The following is a 16691-nucleotide window of genomic DNA, read 5'->3' on the forward strand; positions in this document are numbered from 1 at the left end:
TGTTTTCTACTCTTTGGCTCTTCTTCACGCATGGCTCTTGCACAGATTGCCAGTGTGGTAGAGCTTTTAATTCAAAACGAAACCGATTACTGCTTAATAATCTAAAAATAATTCTGCAATGTTATTTTGCATATTCATTCATAAAAAGTAGTTGTTCAATGTTCAAGTTTAAGTTTCATTTAAATAATAACTGACAATATAGATTTTGCGTCTGGATTTCATTAGAGAAACAACAATTAATTAAGTTGTTCAGTGTAGTGTCAAAATAGCGTGTTCGTCGATTTTAGTAATTACAAATACAACTCTGGGACGCGTTATTCTTGGTATTATGTTAAAAGACGAATTTTACATGAAAGGAAACGACGAAAGTGAAGATTTTCTAAGTCTGAGGATTTGTGTGAGTTTCGTTTTGCGGTCATCAGCGTTTTTTTTAGTAGAAAAATCGCTAATATTTTGTTAAATTTTATAAATTGTGAGTGTGAAAGAGCGTAGTGAGTTCACTTAAGGATTTGAATGAAAGATTACGAGTGAAGTTTCGCCATTTATAAAAAAGATATATCGTCCATTAGTTTTCTTTTACTCTTTCGCATTTTTAATTAAATTCGAGGCGAGCACTATAACGACGGCTGCTGATACTTGGTAGGTAAGTGCGATACATAAAGCAAAGAAGAAGAAGAGTTTATGTGATGGATGTATTTGCGGGACACGCACATTTTCCTGAAAACTTTAATATTACTGAAAAATGTACGAATGTTCTTTAAACGGCTTAAAAGTATATAAAAAAGTACAAAAACATTTATATTAACCTATTTTAACAGGCAAAGCGCTTGCAAACAAAATCATATGGAAATGTAGAAAGTCGCATGCGACGCAATTGCCTGAAAGGTTTACAGAATAATGGAGCATATAAAAATATATATATAGTCACATATTTTGCTCAATGATTTATAAAATAAACCGCTTCAACGTTTTCATTTTAGTTGTTTTTAACTTTCAGATTCATCTGTGAAATAACACATAAAAATATACAAACTCCCTGAACAAAAACTCGTCTTCAACAAAATTAATCCTAACATCAACGATAGACGCAGACGAGAGCGCTGCTTTTATTATAAGGCAATGGCGATGCTTTCGACGGAGGAAGCCAGCAAATTGTTGGACTTTTCTCAGAAGCTTGACATTAGCTTATTAGACAAGATTGTAGAATGCTTGTATACGTCGCAGGGAGAGCAGTTGCGCCTTGCACAAGATATTCTTACAACATTGCGTGAGCATCCAGATGCATGGACGCGAGTCGACAGCATATTAGAATTCTCTCAAAATCAGAGAACGAAATATTATGCACTGCAAATACTGGAAGAAGTAATTAAAACTCGTTGGAAAATTTTACCCCGCAACCAGTGTGAGGGAATCAAGAAATATGTTGTTGGACTTATTATTAAAACATCCTCAGATCCTGAAACAATGGAGGCAAATAAAGTTTACTTAAACAAGTTGAATTTAATATTGGTACAGATATTGAAACGTGAATGGCCTCGGAACTGGGAGACATTTATTAGTGACATTGTAGGGGCTTCGAAGACAAACGAAAGCCTTTGCAAGAATAATATGGTTATTTTAAAAAACCTTAGTGAAGAGGTTTTTGACTTTTCTGCTGGGCAAATAACTCAAATGAAGGCTAAACATCTAAAAGATACCATGTGCTCAGAATTTTCGCAAATATTTCAACTTTGTTCTTTTGTTTTGGAAAGTTCTATGAACGCTCCTCTAATCCAAGTTACTTTAGAGACATTGCTCCGATTCCTGAGTTGGATTCCATTGGGTTATATATTTGAGACAGCATTAATTGAAACACTGATTTATAAATTTTTAAGTGTCCCAATGTTTCGGAATGTTACATTGCAGTGCCTCTCTGAGATTGCAGGCCTCTCTGTGCCCGATTATAACGAAAATTTTGCGAGAATGTTCAAGGATACGATGGTGCAATTAGATCAAATGATTGGACAAAATCCCAATATGAGTCATATTTACGCTAACGGCAGCAGCACTGAACAAGTTTTTGTTCAGAATTTGGCAATGTTCTTGTGCACATTCCTAAAAGAACATGGTAAACTTGTAGAGGACGTCAAATATATCGACTATTTAAATCAAGCTCTACTTTATTTGGTAATGATATCCGAAGTTGAGGATGTTGAGGTATTCAAAATTTGTATGGAGTACTGGAATAATCTGGTTGAGGATCTCTATAATAGCGAAACATTTGTGGGCGCTACAACGCATATTACTCAAACTGATGCAGTATCTTTAGCCAAACGTAATGTTTTTCCTCGACGTCGCTTTTACGGGAATATCTTATCTAAAGTTCGATATATTATGATTTCAAGGATGGCCAAACCTGAAGAAGTACTTGTTGTCGAAAATGAAAATGGCGAAGTTGTTCGAGAATTTATGAAAGATACAAATGCCATAAATTTATATAAGAATATGCGCGAAACCCTTGTATTTCTTACCCATTTGGATTATGCTGACACAGAACGCATAATGACATTAAAGCTAATGAACCAAGTTAATGGTACAGAGTTCTCATGGAAAAACCTTAACACCCTTTGCTGGGCTATAGGATCCATATCAGGTAAGCTTTAAAGTTAAAATAAATTTTTATTATTATATTAAATTCTAAAGTTTTGGGATTAGGTTATCATGTAGCATTCGTTTGATATTTTTTTACCTTGAACAGTGTATGTTCAGATTGCTACGAAGTTTTTAAACCAAAATGAAAGTTTGGAGTCCCCATAAAGCATATATATACATATATATAAATTATTAGCATGACGATAGGAGTTAATTTATCTAATCCTTCTGTCTGTTCGCCGCTTTCAAATATGCGCACTATTCTCTCAGTTTTTGAATAACCATCTGATACTTTGCACTCGCCATTTTTCCCTCCAAAAGCTGCTCATTTGTCGATTCGAACCATATACATATAGTTGTTATAAAAACTTTTCGATCGTTTCGTTTTTGTTTATCTTTTATTATCATATACTATTTTACAATTTAAATGTAATTTTCTTAATTATTACCCACAAAGTATTGAGTGGAAAAGAGAGTCTTTCACTTAATTTTATTTGGTATATAACCTCAATCCTCTGTAAACTTATTTGTAGGTGCTTTCTGCGAAGAAGACGAAAAACGATTCCTCGTTACAGTTATAAAAGATTTACTTGGCTTGTGCGAACAAAAGAAGGGTAAAGATAATAAGGCTATCATCGCCTCGAATATTATGTATGTTGTTGGACAGTATCCACGTTTTCTGCGTGCTCATTGGAAATTTCTAAAAACTGTTGTGAATAAACTTTTCGAATTTATGCACGAAACGCACGATGGTGTGCAGGATATGGCTTGCGATACATTCATAAAAATTGCCATCAAATGTAGACGCTACTTTGTGACCATACAGCCTAATGAGGCATGTACCTTCATCGATGAAATATTAAGTACTATGAGCAGCATAATTTGTGACTTGCAGCCTCAACAGGCAAGTAGTGATTAAAAATTTATGTGTAATTGTCTTGTTTAACTAATTTAAATGCTTACCATTAGGTACATACGTTCTACGAAGCAGTGGGCTACATGATATCCGCACAGATTGATCAAGTACAGCAGGACGCCTTAATTGAGAAGTATATGTTCTTGCCAAACCAGGTTTGGGATGATATAATCTCTCGTGCCTCCAAGAATGTTGACTTTCTCAAAAATATGACAGCTGTAAAGCAGCTGGGTAGCATTTTGAAGACGAATGTAGCCGCATGTAAGGCTTTAGGGCATGCCTATGTAATTCAGTTGGGACGTATATATTTGGATATGCTTAATGTCTATAAAATAACATCTGAGAACATAATTCAGGCAATTGAGGTAAACGGTGTCGTTGTAAATAATCAACCGCTTATAAAATCAATGAATGTTGTAAAAAAAGAGACTTTGAACTTAATTTCGGAGTGGGTATCGCGTTCTAATGACAATCAATTGGTTATGGATAACTTTATTCCGCCACTACTCGATGCTGTTTTGTTAGATTACCAGGTAAAAATCTGTAGTAGATACACATATTTAAAATCATAAATACATAATATTTATATGAAATAACAAATTTTATTTATAGCGTTGTAAAGTGCCGTCTGCCAGAGAACCAAAAGTGCTTAGCTCAATGGCCATAATTGTGCACAAACTCCGCAATCACATCACAAACGAAGTACCAAAAATATTTGATGCCGTCTTTGAGTGCACTCTAGATATGATTAATAAAAATTTCGAAGATTATCCACAACACCGCACCAGCTTTTACGAGTTGCTGCAAGCCGTCAATGCGCATTGCTTTAAAGCATTTCTCAATATTCCACCGGCACAATTTAGGCTTGTGTTCGATTCCGTTGTATGGGCTTTTAAACACACAATGCGCAATGTTGCTGACATGGGTTTGAACATCTTATATAAGGTACTGTAAACTTAAAATGGGCACACATTAAGAACAATTTTGAAAATACAATAATGCATTTTGTTATTTCAACAGATGTTGCAAAATTTGGAACAACACCCACAGGCTGCGCAAAGTTTCTATCAAACGTATTTCACTGATATTTTAATGCAAATATTCTCCGTTGTCACTGATACTTCGCACACAGCAGGACTCGCCAATCATGCCACAATATTAGCATATATGTTCTCATTGGTGGAGAATAACAAAATTACTGTTAGCCTTGGCCCAATACCGGACAACACCATTTTCATACAAGAGTATGTGGCCTCTTTGTTGAAATCAGCTTTCAATCACTTAACTGATAACCAGATAAAGGTCTTTGTTACTGGTCTTTTCAATCTGGACGAAAATGTGCAAGCATTTAAAGAGCATTTGAGAGATTTCCTTATACAAATTAGGGTGAGTTACACGAAACGAAAAACAATAATTATTTCTTAAGCTTAAAGACTGCAAATTAAAAAAAAATTTGTAATTATAATTTATTTTATAAATGTTTTATATTTATGTAATTTGTATGTAGAAATATATAACTCAATTTGAAGTTATGTAAATCTTGAAGTAAAATTTGTAGTTTATTGATTTAATCTGAAGGATTTTAATTTTATTACAAACTAATGTATGTCTCTAATTATAGGAAATAACTGGTGAGGACGATTCCGACTTATACTTAGAAGAGAGAGAGGCAGCACTTCGCGAGGAGCAGGCTAATAAGCGTCTGATGCAACGTAATATACCTGGCATGTTGAATCCGCACGAATTGCCGGAAGATATGCAGGATGAGTAAAAATAACAAAACAATATCAACATTTGAAAGATGTTATGAGTGAAGAGCGAATGTTTTAATTTACGTGAAAAAGAAACAAGTGAAAATCCACACAAAAAATTATTATTCAAATGCATCTTTTTATAATTAATACCCGTATGAGAAAATTGAATAATTCTAAAGTTATGTTTGAAATGAATATTTGTCGTCGAAGTATGAATGTTTAAGAAATCCAACATCATAAATCTATATAAATATTATTAGACTATTTAATATAATCAACAAAGCGAATGATTGCGTTTCTTTATTAAATTTAGAAATAGTTTGTATATTAAAGAAAACAAAACATCAAAAACACACACACTGAATGAGAAACAAATGCAAACTACATTAAAGAAAAAGAGCAAAATGCGTTAATTGTTATATAAATCACAAATGATTGTAAGCGTATGTGAGTGAAAATGAATTATACCAACAAATATATTATGCATATATAGACAAAATGGTCTTGAAATATGTGTTTGGTAAAAGAAAAATATATATACTAAATATAAAATCAAACTTAACGAAATATTGTGAAAATTATGCGTTATGAGACATATTCATTTGCAAAGAGCGTGATGACATAAATACAATAGTAAAAAAATACGATTGCTACTATTTTACCATTTGAACTAAGCAATTATACATAGAACGGAATAAACCTTTGAAATTAATTTCACAACTAAAACTCAATGTTCTTATCATTACTTGTTTTCTTAATGTCTAATTTATTATACAACATACACAATTTCTCATATATATCTTTTTTTGCTTTTTTTGTGCGAATCGCGCGAGTTCAATACTTGCTTGGAATATAAATAAAAAACGGTGCAAACCAGCGAAAGACGACAAAAAGCGGAATATTTTTATTTCATCGTTTTATACGGATTTCCGATTGCGGCAGGTAAAGTATTTATTAAACCAACGTTGCTCTCAAATTCCCTTGTTAGTGTTGGCGAATTTCAATTTTTGGCTATTTCACTAACAAAATTTTTTTTAAATTAGATTTGGCAGCCAAGTTCGGAGTCTCTGATTTTGGTTGGGAATGAATTTTCTCATTAAACTGATGTTATTGATGATAGGGAGTCGCCTTGTCTGAAACCTAGTTTCCCGATCTTGACGGAGCTTTTAGTGTTGCTCAACGTCAGTTTACACAGCCGTATTAGTTTTGCGGGGATACCCAATTTCGACATCCCGGCAGAAAGGCAGCTCCTTTTCGTGCTGTCGAAAGCAGTTTTGAAATCGACGAAGAGGTGGTGTGTGTCGATTCTCCTTTCACGGGTCTTTTCCAAGATTTAGCGCATGTGAATATCTGGTCGGTTGTTGATTTTCCAGGTCTAAAGCCACACTTATAAGGTCCAATCAGTTTGTTGACGGTGGGCTTTAATCTTTCACACAATACGCTCGATAGAACCTAATACGCGATATTTAAGAGACTTACCCCTCGGTAATTGGCGCAGGTTGTGGGGTCTCCCATTTTGTGGATTGGGCAGAGCACACTTAAATTCCAATCGTTGGGCATGCTTTCATCCGACCATATTTTACAAAGAAGCTGATGCATGCTCCTTATCAATTCTTCGCCGCCGTGTTTGAATAGCTCTGCCGGCAATCCATGGGACCCCGACGCTTTGTTGTTATTAAGACGGGTAATTGCTATTCGAACTTCTTCATGGTCGGGCAATGGAACGTCTGCTCCATCGTCTTCGTCCTGGCGTTATACTTTCACTGCCATTCAGTGTTCCCTCCATAGTTTTAGTATGCTCTGGGCATCGGTCACTAGATCATCTCTGGGGGTTCTACAAGAGTATACTCCGGTCTTGAAACCTTATGTTAGCCGCCGCATTTTTTTGTAGAAGTTTCGAGCATTACCCCTGTCGGCCAGCTTATCAAGCTCTTCATACTCACGCATTTCGGCCTCTTTCTTTTTCTACCTGCAAATGCGTCTCGATTCCCTCTTCCACTCTCGGTATTTATCTCATCCTACACGTGTTGTGGTCGATTGCAGCTGTACGCAAGGAGCTTGAAATTCCGTCCCACAGTTCCCTTATACCGAGTTGTTGACAAATGCTATCAGAGAGCAGGAGTTCAAGTCGAGTAGAAAATCGACCACGAGCCTTCGTAGCTCCCGCACACTGGAGACGTGTCTTTCGTCTATCACAACATGATCGATTTGTTTGGTGGTTTTTCGATCCGGAGACAGCCAGGTGGCTTGATGAATTTTCTTATGCTGGAATCTAGTACTACAAATAACCATATTTCCGGCCTCGGCGAAGTCGATCAGCCTCAACCCATTTGGGGATGTTTCATCGTGGAGGCTGAATTTACCGGCCGTAGTGCTAAAGATACCTTCTTTGCCCACCCTGGCGTTAAAGTCGCCAAGCACGATTTTGATATCGTGGCGGGGCCAGCTCTCATAGGTGCGCTCCAAGCGCTCATAGAAGGCATCTTTGGTCACATCGTCCTTCTCTTCCGCCGAGGCTTGGGCGCAAATCAGTGATAAGTTGAGGAACTTCGCTTTGATGCGAATTGTGGCTAGACGTTTATCCACCGGGGTGAATGATAGTACTCGGCGACGGAGTCTCTCTCTGATTCTGGTTTAGAATGAATTTTCTCATTAAACTGATGTTATTTATGTTTTAGTAAAATTATTTTAATTATATTAGAAATATTTTTGTATACAACTTTCGATCATTTTATACTTTTCACTATATTGGTACTCTTGTTCTGGCTACTAAAAAAGTTACAGTATTTTTATTGCATATGGCTACTGATGTCAGTATGCTAGAAAAAACAACATTGCGTTTACATTTTTGAAAAACACGATCTAATTTATAAGGCAGTATTACTCATATTTGAGTACGAATTTTTAAAATGAAACAGAGATGTCAAGATGAATTTACTACGACATATTATAGTATTTGTGTTTTTTTTTTATTATTTCATAAAGAACATGTAAGGACGCGTTAAGTTCGGATGCAACCAAACATTTTATATTCTTGCAACTTGGTGGAGTTAAGCCACGGAAATACCTTAAGGTCAACCGGAGGATCGGAATCCAATATAAAAAATGTATGTATATACAGGGGTGGTACACTAATTAGCACACCCTCTCATGTGCACAAAAACAGAAAATTTAAGAAAAAATAAAAATATCGGGAGGAATTGAAGTAAGGTATACAGTAATATTTATTAAGTAATGTTCAAGGAAAACAAATCAGTAATTATAAAAAAAGACATAATAGAAGCATAAGGCAGGCCAATTAAGCAATGGAATTGCTTGATTTTGAAGACACTGAATCACAAACCTTGACTTCTGACAGGGCGCATTGTCCTGTTGGAAAACTGCTGAGGTGTATACAGATAACGGTAAGTCTTCCAAAAGCGGTAAGAGATGGTTTACAAGAAAGTTCTGGTATGCTACAGAATCTAGCTTGCCCATTATCTGCACTATAGGATCAACATCATGCTTCGTAAAGCAACCAAATACAATAACACTTCGCCCGCCGAACTTAACCGTCTTCCTTGTATACTTTGTGTCCAATTCTTTATTTGGGGGGCGTCGCACATCGCTCCAAACTACAGAATTCCAATAAGAAAGATGAGAATCAATCGCGCCTTTCGATTATTGTGTCTAACTTTTGATTTTTTTAAACTATGGCATCACCGAAGCTTTCTTTCCAAAAGTCGCTGTCTAACAGTCCTACTGGCAATGTTTTCGCCGTATTCCTCGTGCATTGAAGCTCGTATTTGTGAGGAAGTTGCAAAAGGATCTTTAAGCGCCTGCCGAGCAATAAGGGAATCTTCTCTTTTTGTGGTCTTTTTGCGTCCAGATCTCTTTTTATTTGAAAATGTTTTATTCTCACGATACTATTTGAGATCGTTTTGATTTTTTTTAAGGCAACGGGCAATTTCACTAATATTATTCCCGTCCTGGAACATGTTCGATGTATACCAGGCGCCTTTCCTCTTCACTGGAACTCTTGCAACGTCCCATTTTAAATTTTTCACACTACTGTCTAATAAAAAATTTATTTACAGCTAATCTTGCAAATAAACACAACCTTAAACGCAAACGATTACTAAAAACTTTTCTGATGTCAGGGTGTGCTAATTAAAATGCTAGCTTGAATTAAAAGCTTTTATGAAATAATGGCATACTTCTTAGAAACCCACTCCAAAATTTTTACTGATGCGTGATTTATAACGGCAAAATGACAACGTATTAATATGCAATAAAAAAACATTTCATAAAATACCGTTATCTTCAATTTTCAAGCAATACTATTGGAATATGTAACAGTGTGCTAATTAGTGTGCCATTGGTGTATATACATATATGTACTTGTATGTATGTATATATCTCATACACTGATCGACATATTCAACATAAGCTATAAGAAGTATTGACTCGATTCAACCTTATTATCCCTGAATTTCAAATACATATCTCATATGATTTCACCTAAAAGTAGGAGAGGCCACGCCCGACATCCAATTTTTAACTCGGCTTTTAAAAGGTTCACTCTTACCATCTAGGGTGTAAAATTGTATGTATGTTATCTTTCGATATCTTATATATATTTTTACAGTGTCGGTAGGAGTTTTGTGGGCGTGGAAGCGGCCCAATGACGCTCATCTATGAACTCGTTCTTTTCTTTTTTCCATGGACCACGTGTACTAAGTTCAAAGCAGAAATTTGTCCTTCTTCATAGCTAAAGAGTGACTTATCAGGGCGTTTTGTGTGCGTGAGCGTATTTTGATAACGCCCACCCATGAACTCGTTCTCTCTTTTTTGCCAGGAAAAACCTGAACCAAATACAAAGCACAAAAGCTTCGTTTATCAAAACTAATGTCTTGCGCATAAAAGCTTTTTAAAGACTGAATTATCATTTTGTCGCAATGCATTATGCACATTTTGCAAATTTAACGGTACATGTCCCAAAGCGGTTTTTTCTCTCTCATTTAGATACAGAATTTTAATACTTTTGCAACCAGTTACTTCAGAGTATTATATGTAGTTTTGTTCACCTAACGTACGTATCACCTAAAACTAATCGAGACAAATGTGGGGTTATATGTATATGTATATGTACAAGTGATCAGGATGACGAGATGAGTTGAATTCCGAGCGACTGTCCGTCCGTGATAGCGTTAGCTTGAGTAAAAATTGAGATATCTTATTGAAAGTTGGCACACATGGTCCTTGGTAATAGTTCGAGATAGACGTAATCGGACTATGCCACGTCAACAAAACTCTATTAATGGAAAACGTATAGAGGGTCATAACAAAGACGAAAATTTAATTTCCAAATTTACACAGGACCAATTCTTTCAACCCTTCCTACGACAGTGTGAAAATATCTGATGACAACTCCACCCATTCCCCATATAACGGTCTTGTTACAAACTGCTGAAAGTGAGATAAATCAGTAACTAAATGCGTCAGAGGCATAAAACTTGACGTCCAGGATAGAACAAAACAACTTTATAGAAGCCGGTGTCAAAATTGGTTGATGGACTTGGTACCGCCCACTTTAAGGATAAGTCACATATCTCGAGACACTCTCTACCAATTTCAATCATATTCGGTATATAAAATTCTTCTAAACTTCATATGTTACAGTGTGAAAATGGTGTAAATTGGATTACAACCACGCCTACTTTTCATACGAGTATAACACCATTTTAAATTCCTTCTGATTAAAATAATGGCAAAAAACTTGTCACCAATAGTACCATTCAAGTATACCAAAAATTGTCCAAATCGAACCAAAACTGTTCAAGTCCCTAGGTATTGAATATGTGGACCCAGTGCCTACAGTTGACTTTTTACCTAAAATATCGGTCAATGTTAAATTCGAAGAGAATCATTTCCTCAGAATTGTATGTCTCAATGACAGAAATAGGTTAAATATGGTCAGCACTTCCCTTAGCCCTCATGTACCTAATGTAAAGATTTTCTAACTTCCGGGTAACTTTATACCGCTGTATAATATTGTTCAATATTCGGCTGACTTTACTCCATAAAGATTGGTGATGGTGTGTGAAGCTTCTTAACGAAACCCAGTAAGCATTTTATTAATATTTGGTATGTTAATAGTATGTGGTATTGACAAAAATAGATAAAATCATCAATAAATACAACCCCGAACTTCCATGTACTGCATATAATCATTTTCGTTTTTCTATCAAGTTAAATGGATAAGTGTTTGTTCTATACTTTGGTCTGAACTGAACCGAACATAATGAATTCCAATCCTTTGGTTGAAGTTTTCCACATCAACTCAATACATGTATGTATAATAAATTTAGTCCCTTGGGTCGAGTTGATAGCACATACTTGTACATACAGTGCACGACAAAAATAAATCACGGAATCTACCTTATCGATATTTAATACCACTCTTAAGGTTTTCAACTACACTCGGTTGAATTGAAGTTAGAGTAATTCCACTTCAGAGCAACTCAACTCTTTTTTAGTATTACGATTTTCAACTATTTTCAGTCGAATCTTGATAGGTATTGACAGCCTAAAAATTGAAATGTTTAAATGAAAACAAACAATTTAATTTAGTCATTGTTTACAGAAAGGTTTATAATTGTTAAAATTATTCATTTTGATTTATATTACGTACACAAAAATGTTAGAGCCAAAACTGATGTGCTGCGTATAAGAAAAAGCCTTCATGCTCATTCAAAATCGTTCCAATTTCCTAACACCAAGTAAGCCAAAGTTTTATTGACAATTAAATGGCTTTTAAATAATTTTTATTGCAGATCCATAAGTTATTTCCGTTATTCCGTATTACCACTGACTGAAGAGGAGCAAAGCACTTCAAACATTTAAGAGTAATACTTAGGTTGTATCGACTCTTTATGTTCGAAACACTTCCACTTTTTTTTTAATGTTCCCGACTTGTAGTTTGTTTAGTCCAGTTTTAGGATTTTACTCCAAGAACTCAACAATTGTTTCACCTTTCTGTGGATTTGAACATAATAACTGATTAAAATAGTTTAAAATTATAAATAAAATACTTCTATTTATTTATGTTCTATTAATATTTTTCTTAAATAAATTCATTACGTTAACTACAACTGGTTCTTAGCCGTTGAAATTGATACTCTATATTTAACGCCATCAACCAAAAGTTTGACAACACTTGAAAGGAATTTTTTTTCAACGGGTTGAGTTGAAAACTATAACTCCAAATTTCAAAACTCCAACCAAAATTCAGTTGGCCCTAAATGAACAAAATCATAAAATAAGCATTTAAATATTTTTTTTTTTATTTTAATTATTAGGACATTAATTGCTATTGCCAACAGTGTGAAAACGGATGAAACTCCGTTAACTCCCTACATAACGGTACTGTTAATAACTAATTAAAACGCGATAATTCAATAACCAAATACACCAGACACATAAATTATATTATAATATTCTTATTTCACATGGGCGAAATCGGACTGCAACCACGCTTTCTTGCAGCCGCTGTCTCTTAATTCGCTGAACTATGTCGATGTCGTCGTATAACTCGTACAGCTTATCGTTCCGCCTTCCGCAGAACCTTTATCTCGAAAGCTCGTAACGTCGACTCATCAGATGTCCATGCCGGAATAATGAGTGATTTATAGAGTTTGATTTTTGTTCGTCGAGAGAGGACTTTACTTCTTAATCCGAAGTAGCACCTGTTGGCAAGAGTTATCCTGCGTTAGATTTCCAGGCTGACATTGTTGGTGGTATTTATGGTGGTTCCCAAATATACGAAGCTATCTACAACTTCACAGTTATGACTGTCAATAGTGACGTGAGAGCCAAGTCGCGAGTGCGTCGACTGTTTGTTTGATGATGACAGGAGATATTTCGTCTTGGCCTCGTTCACTACCAGACTCATTTGCTTTGCTTTCTTATCCAGTCTGGAGAAAGTAGAACTGAAATCGCGGATGTTGAGGCCAATGATATCAATATCATCGGCATACGCCAGCAGCTGTACACTATTATAGAAGATTGTACCTGCTCGATTAAGTCCTGCAGTCTTCTCCTGGTGTTATGCTTTCACTGAAATTCAGCAGGCTGGAGAAGTGTTAACTCCATAATTTTAGTATGCTCAGGGCATCAGTTACCAGATCACTTGTGGGGCTCTACAAGAGCATGCTCCGAAACCTTCTGTTAGTCATTGCCTTTTTTACGTAGAATTTTCGAGCATTACCCTTGTTTTTTCCGAAAATCAATGGTCTCATTTGCAGCTGTAGGTAAGAAGCTTGAAATGCCGTCCCACACTTCCCTTATACCGAGCTGCTGATGAGTGCGCTCTGAGAGCTGAAGTGCAACTTGAGTAGAAAACCGCTCGGATGTCGCTTGTAATTGTAGCTTTTCGACATCGAACCTCCCTTATGTTTGTTGACGTTCGTTTTTTGCTGCACAGAGGCAGGTGCGTATCTTGGCTGCAGCAAGATAGTGGTCCGAGTCGATGTTAGGGCCTCGGAGCGAACGCACGTCTAGAACACTGGAGACGTGTCTTCCGTCTATCACAACATTAGCGATCTGGTTGGTGGCTTTTCGATCCGGATATAGCCAAGTAGCTTGATGTATTTTCTTGTGCTGGAATCTAGTACTACAGCCCCGGCGAAGTCGATCAGCCCCAACCCATTTGGGGATGTTTCCTCGTGGAGGCTGAATTTACCGACTGTTTCGCCAAAGATACCTTCTTTGCCCACCCTTGCAACCTTTTGTCGAATATTTCGGTGAGTGTACGAGTTATATATTTATGTGTGTGTGTATATATGTATATATATAGTATATATAGATTGCATGGTTTCCGATACTCTGGTTGACGGTTTATTCCTTAAGGGATTTCCCTAGTTTTGATTCTTGCAAGTTACTATACATATACGAGTATCGGGCCTAAACGTTGCATAGTTTGTATTTATTAGTTATTTTTTCGTTCCATTAAAAGTGCAAATATTAAGCAATTTTAAAAGCTGTGCTTTGAAGTTTAGTAATTTTACGACAAACGTACAAATTATTAATTCTATTAAACATAACTACTTGAAATTCTTATGAAAATCGTAATTTTTCATTTCTTTATGTTCTATGCCATATTCGCTGCCATATATTTTTAATAGTGTTTTCAAATATTTTAACTTCGGGTTGTTATCTGTGTTTCAAGTATACTGATGAAATATTTTAGCTTTTCGAAAAAAAAAAAAATCCTATGACTTCACTTTCAATAATAGTGGTGTTAAAAAGCTACGATTTTTGGATAACAATTTTGGTAAGTTTAGAATTGGCCCGGATTTTATCCGGCCAAGGGCTGTTCTTTTGGCGATCTAGTCTTGCCTGGTCTCAACTCATCAAATGTCATCAACTTATTTCTGAAGAAATAAGAAAGATTGGCATACAGTCGAATTGAAGTTGACATCAACTTCAGATAAACCATACTCATTTTTAGTATTACGAACGTCAAATATTTTCAGCCGAACTTTTATTGGTGCTGCCGACCTAGAAATTAAGGATTTTACAGTTGATTAAAAGCTAGACATTTAAACTACAAATCGAAACATTTCAATTCAACTAATGCTTGGTAGCAGTTGTAGTTTTTTGACATTTTGATCAACTCCACAGACACAGAATTTGACAAAGCTTCACAATTTTTTTTGACGGATTGCGTTGATAACGATAAAACCAAATTTTAAAACTTGAATCGAAATGCAGTTCAGTTGAGCTCAAAACCGTAATTGGAGCTTAAATTGGAGTCTTAAATACTAAGAGGGTTCAGATGTTTGTGAGGTAATGTTGTAAACAATTTAGTGACACCTCTGCAAATATCTTCTATTGACAACATTAGTTAGACAGATTTACTTACACTTTAAAATTTTGCAATAATAATACTTTCAAGGGTTGTTATCTTACATCTAAAACTGATCCAAATCGGCCTGCATCTTTTCCTGATAATGTACCTTTAAGCATGGAAAACATGTCGTCAATTCATCTCCTAGCCTCCATATACCTAACATAATTATTTCAAACATACCTTTGGCTTTATGCCGCATATATTGGTCAATGGTACGTAACTAAGCAAAATTAAGTGTACGTATGAATATTGCCCCATATATTGTATATTCTAGTATGCTTCATGTCAAATGCCAAAAGTTATTGGAATCTGTCCAGAACCTCCCATATCCCTAATATACTCGACTTTTCAAATAACTTTAATCCGTTTTTGTATGTCAATATGTGAGATATTTTACTGAAATTTATTGGAAATTTTATTTTAAATATTATTTATAAGTAATTTAACTTGGTCTCAGCAGCCTAATATTATAAGGTAGACTCTTTCCTCTTATACGCAATATATTTAGCCTCTTTAGTTGAGTTTATTTCATATATAAGATACAAATATCTCCCTTCCGCTTTTTTGCTATTTATTCAATGCTTTATAAAAATTGTTACAGTGTTCGGATTTAGTTCAAATATGCGCCGTTTCGTTCGATAATCTGTTTCCATCTAGACGACAACTTCATAATAACCCTCGCGTAGAAGCCCCCTCCTCATTTGCGAAGAACTCGGACAACCACTTTTTACAAGCCTCTTTTGAGTTCAACTTTACACCAACAAGGGCGTTCGCCACGGACAGGAACAGGTGGTAATCACTTGGCACTATGGCCGGGCTATATGGTGGATGCGATAAAACCTCCCATCCGAGCTCCCATAGCTTCTGATGAGTCATCAACGAAGTGTGTGGTCTGGCGTTGTCCTGGTGGAACACTACACTCTTCCTGATGGCCTATTCTGGACGCTTATGGTCGATCGCCTGTTTCAAGCGGTTCAGTTGTTCCCAGTAGATGATAGAATTATAGAATTAAGTGTCTGGCCCTATGGAAGCAGCTCATAGTGGATGATTCCTTTCCAATCTCACCAAACAGACAGCAAAACCTTCTGGCCATCGATCCCGGCTTGGCCAATGTTTGAGACGATTCACCGACCTTCGAGAAGGTTTTTTTCGTCAAATCATGCAGCACCCAAACATCAAGCTTTTTCGTGTATCTAGCCTTCTGTAGATGGTTTAAAATTGATGACTAACTCCCATCTTCTGGGCGATTTCACGAGATGACACATGCCGGTATAACTCGATGTTTTCCATGATTTGATCGGTATTCGTCGACACAGTTCTTTCCCCGGCTGGCTTATCCATGGTGTCGCTTTCGCTCGCTCTGAATCGTCGAAACCATTCCTCCGCAGTTCGAAGTGATAGAGTACCATCCCCCAAAACACCATTAATCTCACGGAACGTTTCTCTAGCGGATTTGCCTTTAACGAAGGAAAACTTTAAAATAGTGTGAATTTCGGTG

General features: G+C 36.0%; 1 protein-coding gene across 2 annotated transcripts; it reads left to right on the top strand.

Moving 5' to 3' along the window:
• The first annotated feature begins 253 nt into the window (after window positions 1-253).
• Window positions 254-6027, top strand: LOC120767617 (exportin-1). 2 transcript variants are annotated; one of them, XM_040093773.1, is made up of 7 exons: window positions 254-643; window positions 998-2632; window positions 3165-3535; window positions 3601-4080; window positions 4160-4492; window positions 4568-4933; window positions 5169-6027. In XM_040093773.1, the coding sequence occupies exons 2-7, from the start codon at window positions 1120-1122 to the stop codon at window positions 5316-5318; spliced, it is 3213 nt and encodes a 1070-aa protein (XP_039949707.1). In that variant the 5' UTR covers window positions 254-643; window positions 998-1119; the 3' UTR covers window positions 5319-6027. The 2 variants fall into 2 exon arrangements, with proteins under 2 accessions (XP_039949707.1, XP_039949708.1); XM_040093774.1 differs by having other exon boundaries at window positions 254-639.
• The last annotated feature ends 10664 nt before the right edge of the window (window positions 6028-16691 follow it).

Source organism: Bactrocera tryoni, chromosome 2, assembly GCF_016617805.1.
Source record: "Bactrocera tryoni isolate S06 chromosome 2, CSIRO_BtryS06_freeze2, whole genome shotgun sequence".
NCBI classification, from domain to species: domain Eukaryota; kingdom Metazoa; phylum Arthropoda; class Insecta; order Diptera; family Tephritidae; genus Bactrocera; species Bactrocera tryoni.